The 19,023-nt window shown below is 35.4% G+C and overlaps 1 protein-coding gene across 2 annotated transcripts; it reads right to left on the bottom strand.

The window, feature by feature from the left end:
- Nucleotides 1-668: 668 nt before the first annotated feature.
- LOC109085985 (B-cadherin-like) lies at nucleotides 669-12,903 on the bottom strand. 2 transcript variants are annotated; one of them, XR_006158229.1, is made up of 17 exons: nucleotides 12,796-12,903; nucleotides 10,584-10,706; nucleotides 10,320-10,469; nucleotides 10,062-10,206; nucleotides 8,913-9,085; nucleotides 8,642-8,773; nucleotides 8,344-8,526; nucleotides 6,499-6,818; nucleotides 6,256-6,398; nucleotides 5,752-5,976; nucleotides 5,008-5,229; nucleotides 4,040-4,158; nucleotides 3,299-3,388; nucleotides 2,909-2,993; nucleotides 2,784-2,819; nucleotides 2,596-2,688; nucleotides 669-1,426 (listed from the first exon to the last, which is right to left on the bottom strand). XR_006158229.1 is itself a non-coding variant. In XM_042750828.1 (17 exons), the coding sequence occupies exons 1-17, from the start codon at nucleotides 12,829-12,831 to the stop codon at nucleotides 1,220-1,222; spliced, it is 2,472 nt and encodes an 823-aa protein (XP_042606762.1). In that variant the 5' UTR covers nucleotides 12,832-12,903; the 3' UTR covers nucleotides 669-1,219. The 2 variants fall into 2 exon arrangements, 1 of the variants encoding a protein (XP_042606762.1); XM_042750828.1 differs by having other exon boundaries at nucleotides 2,909-2,979; nucleotides 3,295-3,388.
- Nucleotides 12,904-19,023: the final 6,120 nt, after the last annotated feature.

The raw sequence follows: 19,023 nt of genomic DNA, 5'->3' as shown, positions 1-19,023 counted from the left end.
TTTGAGTTGATTAGCTGATTGGCATGTCACCATATTCTTATTTGTTGAGATTGAATTGGTGGGTTTTTGTTAAATGTGAGCCAAAATCATCACAATTAAAAGAACCAAAGACTTAAACTACTTCAGTCTGTGTGCATTGAATTTATTTAATACATGATTTTCACAATTTGAGTTGAATTACTGAAAATGAACTTTTCTACTACATTCTAATTTGAGATGCACCTGTATATACACACACACACACACACACACACACACACACACACATATATATATATACTGTATGTGTGTATGTGCTGGGCATTATACAATGCTCTTTAATAAATACATGATTAAGAACTCATATATGTATCTCATTGATTGATTGATTGATTTATTTATTTATTTATTTATTTTGATGAATGGTACCATAGATTCTGGAAACATTAAAGATTTATGAGCAACAGGTGGAAAACAAGTTGCGGGACAGTCATAAAAAGTGCTATTGTGAAGCAATAACTGTATGTCATGTAAAAGGGAACTATTTCAAGAGCTTAGAGCTGAACATAAATTAAAAAAAGGAGGAAAGAAAAAACGAGTTGAACTGGTTGAGAGACTTGTCAAATAAAACCTATCATACACACACACACACATACACACACACAAAACAGTAGCATGTCACGCTTCAGTAGATTAAACAAAGAGTTTTATTAAATGTTCATCGATTCCCATACACCAGTGTACAAATAACACTAAAAAACAAGTCAGAGTTTCACGTTTTTACAGTTAAGGATTAAAAACACCTAAAACAACAGAGCAGTTTCACGCCCAGGGGAACAACAGACTCAGATAAGTCAGGAGTTTACATGACACAGTCAAAATATACATTCTCTTCAACACGCATATCAGCAACTAAAAACGCTACTATCACCATCCACCCGTGTTCTCTTAGAGGAGGTTTCATCAAATAATTATAACACCCTATTTTGGGGGGATTAAATGTCTGCAAATTATTGCACATGAACACAGTGAAAAAAAAAACACCTTCCAGAAAGAAAATAAACAGAACAAAAGCCAAAACCCTGAGCTCACCTAAAACTATTTATGCTATATTCCTTTGTTGCTTTGCAAGCACTGTATTTTTGCCTTCAGGATCATTGATACTGTAGAAATGTAGTAAAAATTCATTTTTTTGCATTTTGTCCTAAATATTTATAGGCTACACTTCCTGAGATAATGTTCACCTTCTCATCAGGTCAGGTCTGGAGATTGTTGCTAGCCGACTGAACCTGCTGTCCAGATTTTTAAGCATCTCTGGATGAAAGTCGTCCTCTGGAATGGATATTGCGTCCAGTTCATCACTGGCTGCAGGTTGTCCTTCATCTGTGTAACAGTGCGCTTTGTAAATACCACGTTGCTCATCACGGGTTTGGAGAGCAAGTAGTTTCTGAGGAGAAGAAGGAAAAAACAAAAGTACCATGAAAATTATTTACTTATGTCCTGTCAAACATTTAGACACAATTAACCAAATTAATTTCTCATGATCTAAAAAACCTCTTGATCTAAAGATCTTAATGTAAACAATGTCAAATGTTATTAAACAAATGTTTTTTTTTTTTCCAGTAATGTTGATAAAATGTTCATTTAGTTATCTGCTTTTTACTATTGTTCTTTACTAATGTCCACTTTAGATGTTCTACTAACTACACTTAACTTTGCAACTCAACTAGAAGTCATCGGAGTATTAACAGACTTTCTACATAGTATTTACTAACACTTTATTTTGATGCTCTCCCAATGACATTCTACTAAGTAACTTTGCAAGTATGTCAACTAATTCTATTAACCCTAACCTTCTGTAACTAATAATCTAATGAGAGTTACTTGACATTAAGTTACAAAGTTTACGTAGTTTACAAAGTTAGTAAAATATCTATGTAACAAAGTAGACTATCAAAATAAAGTGGAACCAAAACATTTCATTTGAACATTCATCTAATGTTTTTTTTAAATGTTACGAATGCTTAGAGAACACACAAAAGTTACTTTCCCATAATTTTTGAAAAATTATAAAATGGAATATTCCTGTATTGTTCAAACAAACAAATAAATAAAGTTTTTAACGTTTAAAAATGGAATGTCATTCAAAATTAAAGTTTTTTTAGATGCCATTACTTTTTAATTACAAAATTCACAAAGTATAGTTGTGAAATGAAAAAAAAAAAAAAAAAAAAAAAAAAAAAAAAAAAATATATATATATATATATATATATATATAAATAAAGAATGAGTAGACAGAGTAGTAATGTACACTGACAGAGGTATAAAATATTCTCTATTGTTTTTCTTCTCTTTTGACTAGTATTATTTGTATTAAAAGAGACCCTCTAATGCTAGCGTTCCCTATTCTGTCTATTCTATCTACTTGTTTTTTTTTTTTATTATTATAAAAAACCTTGCTACATGTACTGCATTAAGTTAACCGAGACTTATCACAGCACTTACATATTATTGCTTTTTTGTTGGTTTTGATGGCTACTATTGTCCTCATTTGTAAGTTTCTTTGAATAAAAGCATCTGCTAAATGACTAAATGTAAATGTAAATGTAAAATCACCTGGTGGATGAGAAAGGCAAGGTTTTCACTCAAGTAAGATGCATTGATGTTGTAAGAATAATTGCTTCTAGAACTTGATATGACACACGATTTCTGGTTGAAAAAAGAACAGAGAAAGTTTTGAAAAAGGCTGGGGCTGTGCTACAGTTTGCATATCATGTGCAGTATTACTCTCATTTTATTCTTACCTGAAAATTTTCTCTGTATGTACGTCTTGTGGAATTCTGAAAAACATACACATCACAAACAGTTCATCACAAAACAAAGGAAATGACCAACACTTTGAAATCTTGCTGTGGCTGTTAACACTCACCCTGTACGTTGAGTGTTTGAACATCTGGTCGTTGTAAACTAACCATGGAGTCTGTGAAACAGCCTTCTGTCCTTTATTGCATCACCTGGATATCATTAAGCAAAATTATATTTTTAAGAAAATGTCTAGCAAACAGGATGCAGACTGTCAATATAAGGAAGTAGAAATAAGGTCTCCTTTTAACACTTTTAAATAAAACATTTAATTTTTTTTCTGTTTGATTTAATCATGAACAATTTATCATACACACATACAGGCTATTTCCAGAAACATTATAGATGATATTAATAATAAATCTTTGAACTTGGTTTGACCGCAGAATATTATTTCCCAGAATGCTCTAATTTACCCCAATTGTCAAAGAGCTTGAAGAGTTTAATTGTTACTCACAGTTTGTGTTGTGACCTTTACATTTTTAGTCACACTTGTTCCGTTTACTTTGGAAGAATCAGTTTTGTGAATAACTAAACTGGAAGACACTCATGAAGACAAGATTGACATTGATTGCAAATTATTGCACAGATACTATTTAAACTGAACTGAGCTGCATGATGACATCCCTGAATTCAATGATGAACTGCCTTTAACTGTCATTTTGCATTATTGACTGTGTGTTTCCTAATTAATGTTGTTCAGTTGCTTTGACCATATCTTTTTTGTTTAAAGCGCTATATAAATAAAGATGACTTGACTTGACTTGACTTGACATTAAAAGTTATTCAAGTAAACAAATGTTTAATGTTTGATATAAATATGAGCTGAACTTATCAATACTTCACACTAAGGTTTGGTTTGTTATTATTAATTAAGGAATTAGGCACTTACCATGCTTTTATCTATTTACATAATGCAATGTTATGTATGCTATTTTAAGTATTTATTATATTACAATAATGAATTACAACACTAATAACAAGTGTGTGTGTGTGTGTGTGTGTGTGTGTGTGTGCATGCATCAAATTATACATTTTATATTTTAACATTAACAAATGCTGTGTGCATTGTTCTTTCTTCTACTTGAGATAATTTTGACATAAAACCTTGCTGTGAAGTGTTACCTGAAACATGATAAAATGCACAAATACATACATTACTGAAAAACAGTTACTGTATGTTGTGTGGTGAAATTACCATGCAGTCTGTTCCTGGATTTTCTGTATTTGATGTGATGAGATGACCGAGGCCATCATCTATCAAAATCATTTTTTTATTTTCCTTACAGGATAACAGTAGACTCATTAAGCACATTGCTGAAATATAAAGAGAGAGTTTTTTTTTTTTTTTTTTTTTTAAACTTGGATACTTTCACAAAGTTATCATCTCCTTTGACCACATTTTGAAGTGTTTAAATGAGTAGTGAATGAAAATTTACTCAGGCCATTGAAGAAGTTTGAGTTTGTTTCTTCATTAGATTTGGAGAAATGTAGCATTGCATCACTTGCTCACCAGTGGACCCTCTGCAGTGAATGGGTGCCATCAGAATGAGAGTCTAAACAGCTGATAAAAACATCACAATAATCCACGAGTAATACACTTCAGTCCATCAGTTAACGTCTTGAGAAGTGAAAAGATGCATGTTTGTAAGAAACAAATCCATCATTAACATATTTTAACCTTTGCTTTATGCTAAAATATGAGTCCATAATCTATAACACTGCTTCCTCCAATACATTCTGATGGCGCCCATTCACTGTAGAGGGTCCACTGGTGAGAAAGTGATGAAATGTTCAGATTTGTTCAGAACAAACAACATCTTGGATGGCCTGAGGGTAAGTAAATTGTCAGTAAATTTTCATTTTTGGGTTTCAGTTCTATTCTTTTAAATCAAGTGAATAAATTACCCAGATTTTCCCCCAAATGCAGAAAAACAAACATTCTAAGTTCCTTGTGGCAAAACAAAACTACAGTATTTACAGAGATTAAATAAAAAATATTCAAAGCAGTATGTGTCATTTAAAAAACAGGTTTCTACAGGTTTCCATGGCATGCCATTTGTTGTTTTACCACACCTTTCATGGTTGGATGAAACAGTTTGCATAATCCTTCATCACCTATTTGTGCTCTTAATGTCATCCAAACATTAGAAATCACCATCTCACCTGAAAGAATCAGAATTGCGAGAACAACTATCAAGGCGGCACCAGGCCCCATCCGAGTCTGCGAGACCATCCTGATGTGGCAGTTGGGAGTGACAGAGCAGTCACACACCGTGACCGTCAGGTTCTGGATGGAGTAAAATCCCTGCTGGTCTGATATTTTCATCTGGAGGAGGTGATGACCTGAATACACACCTTTTCCTTTTACAAGACTCACTGTTGTGCCTTTAAGAGAAAAATAGTGATGATAAAATGAGAGTTAGTATTAGTGTAAGCATATATTATGGGTCAAAGGTTTGGAACAACTAAAAGTTTTAATTGTTTTAAAAATAAGTCTCTTACACTCACCAAGGCTGCTTTTATTTGATCAATAATACAGTAATACTGTGAAATATGATTACATTTTAAAATGACTTTTTTATTTATATATATTGTAAAATGTAATTTATTCCTTGTGATCAAAGCAGCTCAAGAAACATTTAGTATCAATTTTGAAAATAGTTGTGCTGTTTAATATTTTTCTTTTAAACTTAAAAAAAAAAAACTGAACTATTCTAAACTCTTGGCTGTTAATGTAGGCACAGAAATCTTAAGGAGGTCATGGAAGAACGCTCATGACATTATTTGCCAGACGTCAGCATAAAACTGTGTTAATAACCTATTTTATTTTTGTGATGTGTTTTCCGAGTAAAATATGATGAGAGAGATTGTAGGGTGGTCTGGACTGAGTGAAGTAGATGGCATTACCATGAGCTGGTTCAACCCTCCATTTGTCCTTAACATCTTCTAAAATCTCATAGTAGAAAGGCGATCCAAATGGAGGAAAGTCCAGGTCTACGGCTGTGATGTTGGCCGTTGTGGGCTCTTTATCTATGCAAATGCTGACTGCATTCCTCTCCAGAATTGGTACGTTATCATTTTGATCATTCAGGTGAATCACTAGAGTTCCAGTGCCTGTCAGCGGAGGAACACCTGCCGATCAGAGACATGGAGGAAGCAGAAATTAGAGTATAAAACATGATCAGGAGTCATGAGGTAGATAGATATTGAGGTGTTTTTTTTTTTTTTTTTTAATGCAAGTAAACTAGATATCAGTTAAACAAGATATAAGTTAGGAGTCACAGGTCATTTCGTAAAGCAACATAAATGTGCATGTATCTCAAATGAAATTAATTTGAAAATAACAGAAAAGGAAGTGTCTATATAATATGATAATATCAGTGATACTTATGAGTACATTTAGATTCTTACCTTCATCAACAGCATACAGGGTTGCTGTATAGGTGCCGTTTATCACAAATGGTGACTCTCTATCCAGAATTTTAATTGTGGATACTTCTCCAGTCTTTGCACCAATAGTTATCCATTTATCAATATCTTCACCTTTAACGAATCTGAGATTCGAAGAAACACCAGATGAATTTACCTTTGTTTATACTGTATGGGATATTTTTCTTTTAGTGAAACATATACAGTAATATTAGCTTCTCTTACGTAAATGTGTTTACGTGGCTTCCATCCATATCTTTAGCGGTGAAGGTTGTAAGACTTGTTCCTACATCTATGTTCTCCATTACCACAACGTGTTTAACAGGGGGTATGAACACCGGAGGGTCATTGACATCTTCTACATAAATGGTCACTGGAAAGGTGTTATAGAGGTTTGCAGAACGTGTGTCAGAGTTTGGGAGTATTTTGTCGAGCTCCCACATGGCATTCTGTACTTTCTTTTTAATCTTACAGGAAAAGTAAGGAATTTCATTCTGCACACTGATGGACAGATTGTGATTTGTTTGCTCCTCGTAGTCCGTTTGCTAAAATGAGCAAAAAATAAAGAGAGTTTAGAGAAAAATCCACATGAATGTATATAGAGAGGTTTTTGTATCTGTTCAGTGTTAAAATAGCTACTATTCCAGCAATCTGTCACATACTGACACTTGGTCAGGACCCCTTTAGCGTCACTTTGAGCCTGGTCTCATAAAAATGCGTATCAATAGCACTATTTTGTTTTTGTATTTTACTTGCTATTTATATCCTGAAACTGACTTTGGCATGCATACAATATGCACATGTCTGCCGTACATATCATACACTGTTTTTGCGTGCATATGATGCACACTTTTTTGGCATACATATGATATGTATTGTGGCGTACATATAACGAGCAGCTACACCACACTCGTAAACCTACCAGTTCCGTATCATATGCACGCCACAGTCCATTTTTTTGTAGCTATAAATAGTACACAAAATAAAAGCAGAAAATCGTGCCAGTGAAATGCACATTGATGAGATCAGGTTATCACTTTTTGATGTGCAGGGTACTCCATTGCTTTGAGTCACATGCCTTGTGCGCCAGACGCATTTCATGGTTTGCATGCATTTGTAAAAATAGAAATCATTTTATATAAATTTTGGAGCACCTAACCCTAGTACCCTAAAGCTACCCACTTCTGAACAATACAAAACACGTAACAGGCAAATAAAAGTACAGTCACAGGTAGGCTATTTATTGCAAAACTGACCATAAAAAAATCAGTATAAATCATTACAATCAAGTCGTCTGAAGCCATACAATATTTTATGCAAAGAACAGAGTAAAACATAAGGTTTTAATCACTGAGAATCCCGCTCCGGAACGTGCTCATAAAAAGACATTGTCAGGTTTTACCATAGACTGTAAAAAACATTGACGTAGTGTCTGTGACATCACCCATAGGTTTCCAAAGAGCGTTTTTGAAGCCTAAGTAGGCGGAGCCAACTGTCGCCATCTTGGCAGCGCATCACTACGCGTTACTCCGGGATAATCGAAAATGGGCAAAAAGGCAGGAATTGGTTGCTGAAGCCAAGCCCACTTATCTTGAGTAGCGGCAATCCACCTGTCACTCAAGTGGCTATGCCCTTAATTATGCAGAACTTTAAGGCTTAATATAATTTAAACGGATGAGTTATAAAAAAAAATCATCCCCTCACCATTGTCATGAAGGGCAAAATTAGCTATATAGACTAAAATCATTTTTTGAACCAGGCTGTAAACATGTTTTTTTTTTCTGCTGTAACGTTGGACATTTTAACATGGAGGTCTATGGGATTGACTCCTTTTTGCAGCCAGCCTCTAGTGGCCAGATGATCAATTACAGTTTAAGTCACTTCCGTGTTGGCCTCACGAGAGAGAGCGGGAGGTTGCTGCTTAGGTTTTACTAAGGCAGTGAAGAATTAGCGCTGAAGAGGCGTGGTCACAGTTATTTTCGTGCCTGAGCTTGTTGAATATGCTTGAAAACAAGCAGCAAAAAGACAGAGGATTAATATCAACTAACAAAACATCAACTATCTGCCTACCTTAACAACTGTTAAAATCCCTTCATTCGTAACAGGGTCTGTTTCTATTTTGAATATCTCATTTTTATCTCCGTGGATTGTGTATTTGGCTTTCCAAGCTTTTGTACCATGGACATCTTTGTCTGTTACTTGCAGTCGCAGAACTTCAACCCCAGCTTCTCTCTCCTTGACCTTCCCTGGCCCCTGAAACACAAGTCAAACATTTCAGTGGGTTTCACTGGAAAATATGTCTAACTAGCCATTAAAACCAATAATCAAATATATCACAAGCATAATGACAGTCCACTATGAAACTTACCGTTTTGCCAGAGAACTCTGGAAGATTGTTGTTATTGTCTGAAATATTGATTATCAGTGTACTTGTACTTGAGAGCTGTATCTTTTCTCCTTTGTCCTTTGCTTCAACAAGGATTGTGTATTTCTGAGCTTTCTGGAAAATATTCATTTAGCAGAACTTTTCTTAGGTGGGAAAATATTTATAAAGCACGAAAAGCTAAACGAGTCATCTGAATTGAATAACAGATGTATCAATTGTGCATTAATACCAATGAAAGAAATTAAGTTCATACCTCAAAGTCCAAACACCCCTTAAAATGAATGGTCCCAGATTCTTTTCGCTGCTGAATATAAAATTCAACATTATCTGTCTTTGGTGTGACAGACTTGATTGTGAAAACGAATGTTCCATTGTTTGTACTTGAATCATCCTCATCAAAAGCCAGTACAGTCAGTACTTCTTTGCCTGGATACATATTTAGAAAATGAAGTGTCAATACTTACAACGTTCATCATTATTTATAAACCCTAATGCTGTTTCAAACCTGTATACTGTTATGCTTCCTGTGGAAAAGTATGCTATAAATATATATATATTTTTTAAATCATTACGTGGCCCTTGCTGTTCAACAACAGTTTATGGTGCCAGTGGCTGTCAAGCTCAAAAAACACACATTCAATGGATGTGAGAAACTGAGCAAAATAAAAGTCATTGAAATCTTCCTCACAGTCCACACAAAAATTACTCTTATGTCATTCCAAATCCATAAGGCTTTTGTTCAGAACACATATGAAGATATTGTCCACTACTGTACATCAAAACACTGACATTTCAAAATACATTCTAGAAGTACTCCATGAATTGAGCAGTTTAATACAGATGTTCTGGAGAGACATGATTACTTTATATGATGAGTGTGTGTTTAATTTAGGCTTTTATTCACATTTAAACATTGATCAAGGCACATACAAAGAGTGCATCTAATATGCTTACAAAACACTTAGGGAGTAACGATGATTTCAGAGCACTTGTAGATAAATAACGATTTTCAAGTTCTACTTCAGTTACGATGCTTTTGGGAAATAGGCCGTGAGTCTAAAATGATTCGTACAACCATTTTTATGATCTACTGGGAAACACAGCCCTGATCAGTGATCAATGGTGTTTTGAAGATGAACAAAAGTATTTTGGATCCACACGAGGGTGTGTAAATGATAAGAGAATTTTCGGGTGAACTATCTTTTTAATAGTAACGATAGTTGCAAAAGTGTAGCAATTATAATAATAAAAAAATTTTTACTTTTGTGTTATGAGTAGAAAAATAACACCGTGGACTGCATTGACACGAGGGTGAGTAAATAATGACACAATGTTCTGTTTTGTGTGTTGTGTTTCATGAATGAAATAGTGAAGTAGTGAAGTGCAAACTATAATGGATTACCTTGATCATGTGACTCATCCACAGTCACTTCATAGACTGACTTTTGAAATTTTGGTGCGTTGTCATTTACGTCCAATATTTTGATCTCAACCCCAAGTCTTGTATCCACTTCTTTATTATATTGATTTCTTGCTTCAAATGCCAACTGCAATTGAGTCCAGTGAATATCAATATAGAGTACAGGCCTTTCTTGCAGTGTATTTGAATTCATTTCAATGCGGCTATGCAGTGGATACCATGTTATTAAGGAGAACTTACACGGAGAACTTTAGGGCCGTGTTCATAGTCCACCGTTCCGTTTACATAAACAACACCTGATTTATCGATACTGAGAATATTCTTTGGCTCTATATCCACACCCTGACCATGTAGTTCATAATTTACTAAATAAGACCTGTCGAGTTCAACCTGAAACACAAACAACATACACACTAAAATGTTCACATCATCATTATTATCCAGCAATTTAACATGTAAAGTGAAATATAATATTCAAATAAGACTGAATTGAATGAGCTCTACCTTGCCTATTGGGTATGGAAACGGACCAGGGTGTTCTTCCTCAATACTAAACGAATCAATGATCCATGCACGCTTCTGTCGTATCCTCCCGCTGTCAGCCCATACACACACACTCCAGACAGACTGAGTTGAAATGACAAAAGTTTAGTCAATGTGTGAATCTGGCCATAACATGTCCATATCATAGAGAAGCACATGCGAAATAGCAGCACTCATAATTCTTACTTAATTTTCATGAAAACAATATGAAAACAATACAAAGCCATATTAAACAGTTTTGAGGAATGTTGGTTGATGGTAGCCATTGAGCCCTAATTTTCAGTTATCATCATAATCAGGTTAATTAAATATAGTTTTCACCGCATAGAAGTACATTGTTTATACTTGATTTTATCACCAAAAGAGATGTTGCATAAATATTCCTTATTCGTAATGTCAGGGTGAAAGGCATATAATTTATGATTTAACTTTAATTAATTAATTTGTTTTCCCTACAGTGGAATTTTGTATGATCAGAGGTAGACAGTAACGATGTACATTTACTTGATTACTCTACTTACAGTAAGTACACCTTTTTGACTTTCTGTGCTTTACTTGAGTATTATTTTTTCTGGAAACCTATGACTTTAACTTCACTACTTTGGAAAGGTGAATGTCGTACTTTTCACTCCAATACATTTCTGTCAGGTTCCTCGAAATAGAAGCTTTGAAAGTCTTTTTTTTTCAGTAATCACTCTTGTTGGGTTACGCCAAGTGATTTCCCAGCATTTATTGAACACTGACTAGTTTGAAATGTGATATTTATTTACAACAATTTAATAAGAAGTTATTGTGATATATTAGACACAATATTGGATGATTTTGCAAAATTGTGTAAATGAAAATATTACATACAAAGCCACAGAAGAACTGTTTTGGACCTCCTAACAAAACACAATAGATGTTTGATTTTTTTTTTCTTCAGTATTTACATCAATTTCACTGTCTACTCAGTTCAAATGTGGATGAATGGCTACACGTAGATGTGTGCACACACTGCCAGAGGTGGGTACGGGTTGTTAAATAAAATATTACTACACGCTAGTCAGTATATTCAGTAGGTGTAATGTATTATAAGTTGCTTCAGAGGCATAAGGTATTGCAAGTTTTACATACAACAATAATGATAATAATAAAAATGTCCTAAGTACTTTTAAAAGCAAGTACTGTCTTTGTAACTTTCACTTGTAAGGGAGTATTATTTGACCAGCAGTATCTGTACAGTACATTCACTCAAATAATGGAGTCGTGTACTTCGTCCACCTCTGGGTATGTTTAACTAAAAACTGAAATTAATTTGATCATGGAATGATAGCACCACGGTTATAGTCCACATTGACAGGCCATTGGAGTCCACATACTGTATCTGCAGCACAGCTGCTGAACATAAGACACAAAGTATCCTTTAAAAGTTGAATAGTTGTCATTATCGGTTAATGATGTCAAAATCTATTTAGTTACTGCTGATGGCAAAAAGTTTAGGACCACTGCCAAATCAATATCTAGGCATTTCCAAAAAATATGATATATATTTTCTGGCCAGCGTTCACAGTAATACATCAAGTGTGATTTGTGTGATGTTTATGTTTCTGAGAATGCTTGAGGACATATACGTTTGCAAACCACATCATTAAATCTTATTGGCATGTCAATCATTGAAAAATGAAGCTCACAACTGTGCAGATTGTAAAGAATACTATATACAATAATTAAATATTGCCATGCATTTTGACTCAATTCTTCATTAATTCAAATTATTTATTATTTATTAATAATAAGCATATATGAGAGTAGACGTGCCTTAAGGCATGAGCTTACAATGCAAACAATTCTTAAAGTGCATACTAATGTTCTTGTGTCATGACCCGAAAGATTAAGAGGAATGAAAGTGCCTTTCACCCACACCCCTAATGGATGTAACATAAACCAATCTTAACAGAACTAATTCAAGCATGTCCTTCCTTTGCAGTTCTTACTATCTGATGCATGGCAAAGCAATCACATCAGCTAATCATTCAATGGAAAGCAACCCTTCTGTAGCCCATTGTTTATAAAGCTGGCTTTATACTGTTTGACAGACTTAGTTCCTGCAACATAAACGCCTGTTGTCTAGAAATATGAGAAGAGAAACATGAGGCTATAGTGTATCACATCACACAGAGCTTTAACTCACCAGCAGCAGGAGAAAGCTGACAGGAAGGGTCCTCATGCTGAAGCAGATCGTCACTGAGACTGAGCTTTCCTCTGTGTCTTACAGTAATCCAGGCTGCTCATATGACACTTGAGAGAGAGGGAGGGCATATTCAAATGACTGTGGGAAGAAACTGGAGCCAGTGTTTTGTTAGTATTTTGAAAATGCATTTTACTTGCATATTTTATGTTGTCATTTTCATTTTATTAAAATTTTTAGCAATTTGTTATGTTTTGTATGTATGTTTTAATTTATTTAGTTTTAATCATTTTAATAATTCAACTTCAAAGGAAAATGAGAATACACTGACACCTATTTAAATAAAATAAGTTAAATCTTTTTAACTTTTGTTTTTGTTAATGTTTATTTTATTTCATGTAATGAAAACTTTTTATCATTTTTGTTTTAGTTAACAATAATAACCCAATAGTTGGGACGCAATATGTAGCTAGTTGTTTACATTGACTTTTACATTTTATACCCTATTCAGAAAGGCATGAATAATGAATTCAAAATTAATGAAGAATGAATAGTAGAAAAATATTAATTATACAGATCATGAACTTATAATACTATACAGAGGAAGAAAAAAATCATGGCCACAAATTAAGATAATTTTCCTCAATTTTAGTTAAATTGTGGCGATGTTATAATAATTTGTTCCCTTTTTCGAATTTTGTTAATTTGTGGTCAAAAAAATTGGGCATATATAAAATATTATTACAAATAAATTATACTTTTGACCAAAGAAAGACAAATTTATTCATTTTTCTCAAATTATATTTATAGTTTGGTTCAAGCCTTAAGTTAATTTAGCTTTTGTTTATGGTGAAATTAAGTTGTAAAATGCCAAAATATACAGAAACAGTCACATAAAAGGAAGTTGAAAATGTAAAAAGAAAGAAAGAATGGGAAAAGGAAAGAAAGAAAAATAGATTTTAAGATAATACTAAACATATGGTTTATCACTGCTTAATTGAGTTTACTTATTATAAATAAAGACAACTTCAAAAGACCTTAATGTTTATTCTGATATCTTTTTAAATATCTGTCTTTAAAAATATAATATTTTCTGTAAGGTACTTAAAAACAACAACAAAATAAACAAATAAACAAACAACAACAAAACCAACCACAACAATAATTTCTACAGACAGTGATGTTAAGAAGTGTATATTCTGCACATCAGCACTCTGGTAAGCGAATAATGTTTAATTACTATTCATTTCCAAGAAAAAAAAAATGTTTCTTTGAATTTTGTATTGGATTTTTGATAAGACCAATATAAAAATGCACTTAAAATAATGACATGGTTATTTCACTTTTTTCAGTGTCTCCACTTTCAGTGGTCCATAAAAAACATCCTCACACATCTGCCTTGGCCTCCAGGTGGAGCAATACTGTGTGCAGGAAAGTAGCAATGGCCTCTTCTGTGGACCCATTGGTTCTGTATGCGATCTGATGTGGGCTGAAAGTGTCTGGGAGGCTGTCTTTGATGTGCTGCTGAACCAACCTCTCAATGCACTTCATAATAACTGGGGTAAGTGCAACCGGGCGGTACTCATTAAGACCACTGATGACTGTTTTCTTCGGTAATGGAATAATTTTCACTGACTTCAGGCAGGATGGGATGGTGACTGTTGACAGGGACAGGTTGTAAATCTTTGTGAAGACTGCAGAGAGCTGATCTGCGTGAGCACCCTTCCTGTCACTCTATCTGGGCCTGCAGCCTTCCTTGGGTTAACAGCCCTGGGCACACTCCTCACCCTTTGTTCCTGTATTGTGAATGGGGGTGCGTGTCCATTGGGGGTGGGTGTAGGTAATGCCTTGGTGTTCCAGGTATATATATATATATATATATATATATATATATATATATATATATATATATATATATATATTGGTAACACATATACATATACACACACTCACCGGCCACTTTATTAGGTACACCTGTTCAGTTGCTTGGTAACACAAATTGCTAATCAGCGGATCACATGGCAGCAACTCAATGCATTTAGGCATCTAGATGTGGTGAAGACGACTGGGCTACTTTTGCCAGCCATGCCCCGTGACCTACATTTTTGATCATGGTGATCGCTTGATCTATATCATGGTAGTGTAGAGAATATTCCTCAAGGGGTATGAGGCTGTTTATGCTGGAAAACGGGGAATTATGTGGAGCTGATAGATCGATTATCAATTGTTTTTTTTCCCGAAAATTTCCTGGTAGCCACTCCGATAGGGCTGATTCTAAAAATTTTAAAGGGGGGAGTATCGAAAGGCCTGATCATAAAACCTGACTCGACTTCTTTTTTTGATTAAATTATCTACTGTCTCTGGCTCTGCAAGTGCGGATTGAAGATTGTTTCAAATTATGAGCCGGCAGAAGGAAGTGCCTTTGAGCCGGTGGCTTGCGGTGGAAGGCCCAGCTCATTATCCGACAGGAAGAGTTCAAGTTCAGACATTTTTGGCAGTCGAATGAATCTGGATGCTGGAAAACTGTCGCAGGATAGAGGTAGGTAGGCTGCATATATATACGTATTGTGCTAGTTAGGATGGATAGCAAACTAGTTGCACCTGTGCCAAATTGATTGATTATCTGATCGTGCTCCTCCTGAACCTTGTTAATAAAACATCATGTCTAGTCGGTGAAGCAACTTAAGTTTGGCTGAACTCATTGCCCAGCCTCCCTCATAGTCATACCATGGACAAGGACATGGTCAACTAGTGGCACAAATTTCATCTGAGACTCCTTGTCTCCTTGCCCCTTATCCTCATCTTACTCCTCTTCCTTCACCTCTTCCTCCACTACTTTCTGCTCTTGCTCATCCTCTTCCTCCTCCTCCTCCTCCTCCTCCTCCTCCTCTCTGGTGTCCTTGAACTTTTCAATCAAAAAGGCGGAATATTGTTTATAGTTTAGGGAAATGGGTGTGCTTTTTAATGAATGGTGTTATGGTCTTGAAATTTTAGTTCAAAAGCCTGTTTATAGTGTTTAAGCAATCAAGAAAAAATGTATATGTACAATACACATTTTCAATACACATTTTTAACAGTCAATGACCTCCTCATATCATGTACACCTATTTGCAGTGTATAATACAGTGGTTTTAACCAAGTGTGGATTTTAAATAGCATGCATGTTTAACATACAACTATCATGAATATCATGGGAAGTACATATTGATAACAATTATGAAAATTCACCATCATTCAACATCCAACAGTAAAATACAACAATGTAGTGGAAAGAACTGAGCTGTAAAACACACACACACACACACACACACACACACACACACACACACACACACACACTAAAGACACTAACTTAACCCTAACCCACAGCCTAACTCTATCCATAACAGAAAACGTTATGTTTTATTAAAACAACAACGACAATACTTATAATACTAATACTAATCATATAATACAGTACAGATATTCCCCAATGGCTCAACTCTCATGCTGTGACACATTTTTTTTTTTTTTTTTTTTTTTTTTTTAGTTTTAAATTATTCCATGTTATAATGTACTGAAGGTGATTTATTCTAATCCCAATTGATAGGAAACATACATAATTTAAATATAATTGAGAATTTTAGTGTGTCTCAATCTCTTTTTCTCCTTGCTTAAAGTGCAACTTAAGTGCAAGTGACACACATTGCCCTTGTAACACATTCACACATTGTTCTGTTTGCTCATAAGCTGATGTAAAACAAACAGTACTACACAGGCTCAGTTTTTGCCTCTTTCATGCTGTCATTATTTTCCCAAAATATTACAACATACCCCAATGGCATTAGAATGTAGCAATGGAACATTTCTCAACATCAGTTCTTCAAAATGGTTTTACAGTTTTTTCTGAATGCTTAAGCGCTAATCGTGATTCTTGTAGCACTATTTCTAAAACTATTAATACGTATAGCAAAACCACTCACTGAGTTTGCAAAACTAAAAAGCACAAACACTGCTTTGCACTCAGTTTGCAATTTTGTAACACACACTTTGCAAAACTGTAGGCACAATTCACTGCACAACACTCTTTTTGCAGAACTTTAAACACAACTCACTGCTTACACTCAATTACCAAATTTCCAACACACTCCGAGCAAAATTATACATATGTATGGCTATCATTAACACTATTTTGCCAACTGTCTGGCACACTTTCACATGTGAAAACTGTTTTAGATAATTAGTTCACTTTGCAATCAGCCTAAGCACTATAAATAAGCCACAGGTAAGCTGTCTGTGTGGAGTACAATGGAAGGAGCAGTAAGAGTGAAAAGAGTGAGAATCAGAGGAGGCCGAGGAGGCCGAGGGAGAGGACGTGCAAGAAAAGAACTAGGAGGAAGAGGACGTGGAAGTGAAGAAGCGAGAGGGTTAGAGGAAGTTAGAGGAAGAGGACAAGGAGGAGCAAGAAGAGGACGAGGAGGGGAAAAGAGGAAGGGTAAGAAGAGTAAGAAATAGAATAACTGATGACATCAGAGCTACAATAGTGGACCATGTCATCAACCATGGGATGACCCTGAGGGAAGCTGGCACACGGGTTCAGCCTAATTTGAGCCGCTACACTATGGCAAGCATCATTAGGACATTTCGAAATGAGAATCGGTAAGTACTTTGTAGCACTGCCATACTCTAATGAGAAACACAACAGTACTACAGTACATGCAAAAATACTGAAATTGTTACTTTACAGAATTGCTAGACGTCCAGATGTTGGGGGCAGAGGAAGAATGTTCACTCCAGAGCAAGAGACCCATATAGTGAACATGGTGATTGCCGATAATGCAATAAGACTGCGCGAAATACAGCAGCGCATAATTGATAATGACACCATCTTTCAAAATATACACAGTGTAAGCATTTCTGCACTAAGTCATGTACTTGCGCGCCACAGAATAAGAATGAAGCAAATTTACAGTCCTTTCGAGAGAAACACAGAACGTGTACAGCAACTGCGATATGACTATGTGCAGGTAAGCTATAGTGTCATTGGTTCTGAATTTGGAAGTGCATACTGTAGTGCTGTGCATGGGCCTGATGCATTTGCATTTGTTTTGTCTTGTCCAGAGAGTGATGGAACTAGAAGAAGATGCCATGGGACATGAGCTACTTTTTGTAGATGAGGCCGGTTTTAACCTCAGTAAAACCAGGAGACGTGGCAGGAACATTACTGGACACCGTGCCATCATCAATGTCCCAGGACAACGTGGTGGTAACATAACCATGTGTGCCGCTATAAGCCAAAATGGTGTTGTTCACCATCATGCAACCATAGGCCCATACAACACTGCACACATTATTGCATTCCTGGACACCTTACATGACATGCTCACTGTTCAGAGACCAGAGCATACCCGATATGTCATCATATGGGACAATGTTAGTTTCCATAGGGCTTCTTTGGTCCGCAACTGGTTTACAGACCACCCATCCTTCATGGCACTCAACCTCCCTCCATACTCTCCATTCTTAAATCCCATCGAGGAGTTCTTCTCTGCCTGGCGCTGGAAAGTGTACGACCATCATCCTCATCAACAGGTAGCCCTTTTACAGGCAATGGAGGAGGCATGTGGAGATATTGACCAGGCATCATGTCAGGCCTGGATACGGCATTCAAGGAGATATTTCCCCGGTGCCTTGGACTGGAGGATATCGCATGCGATGTGGACGAAATTTTGTGGCCGGACCCAGAAAGACGACATGATGTAGGCTGATTGTCTTTTTTTTTCTTTTTTTGTGAAATTACTATTTTGTGTTCTGACTTTGTCTTGGTTTTGATGAGTGTGTATAGAAGCCCGTTTCCGCCACGTTGAGTAAAAAAAAAAAAGATCTTTAAGTCATAAATAATGAGAAACTTTCTCGTAATAATGACTTAACATCTCGTAATAATGAGAAACTTTCTCAAAATAATGAGAAACTTTCTCGAAATAATGACTTAACATCTCGTAATAATGAGAAACTTTCTCAAAATAATGACTTAAAATCTCGTAATAATGAGAAACTTTCTCGAAATAATGACTTAACATCTCGTAATAATGAGAAACTTTCTCGAAATAATCACTTAACATCTCATAATAACGAGAAACTTTCTCGTAATTATGACTTAATCCACGCATGCGCAATGTGCATTGTGCACATGCGTTCAGCAAGCGACTGAAGCGAGGCGTGCTGCATATCATTAAGGACTGTTTTGAATGT

The sequence above is a fragment of the Cyprinus carpio genome, chromosome B23 (assembly GCF_018340385.1).
Source record: "Cyprinus carpio isolate SPL01 chromosome B23, ASM1834038v1, whole genome shotgun sequence".
Lineage (NCBI taxonomy): Eukaryota > Metazoa > Chordata > Actinopteri > Cypriniformes > Cyprinidae > Cyprinus > Cyprinus carpio.
The sequence above is the reverse complement of the archived record's forward strand: the minus strand, read 5'-3'. Positions and strand labels throughout refer to the sequence as shown.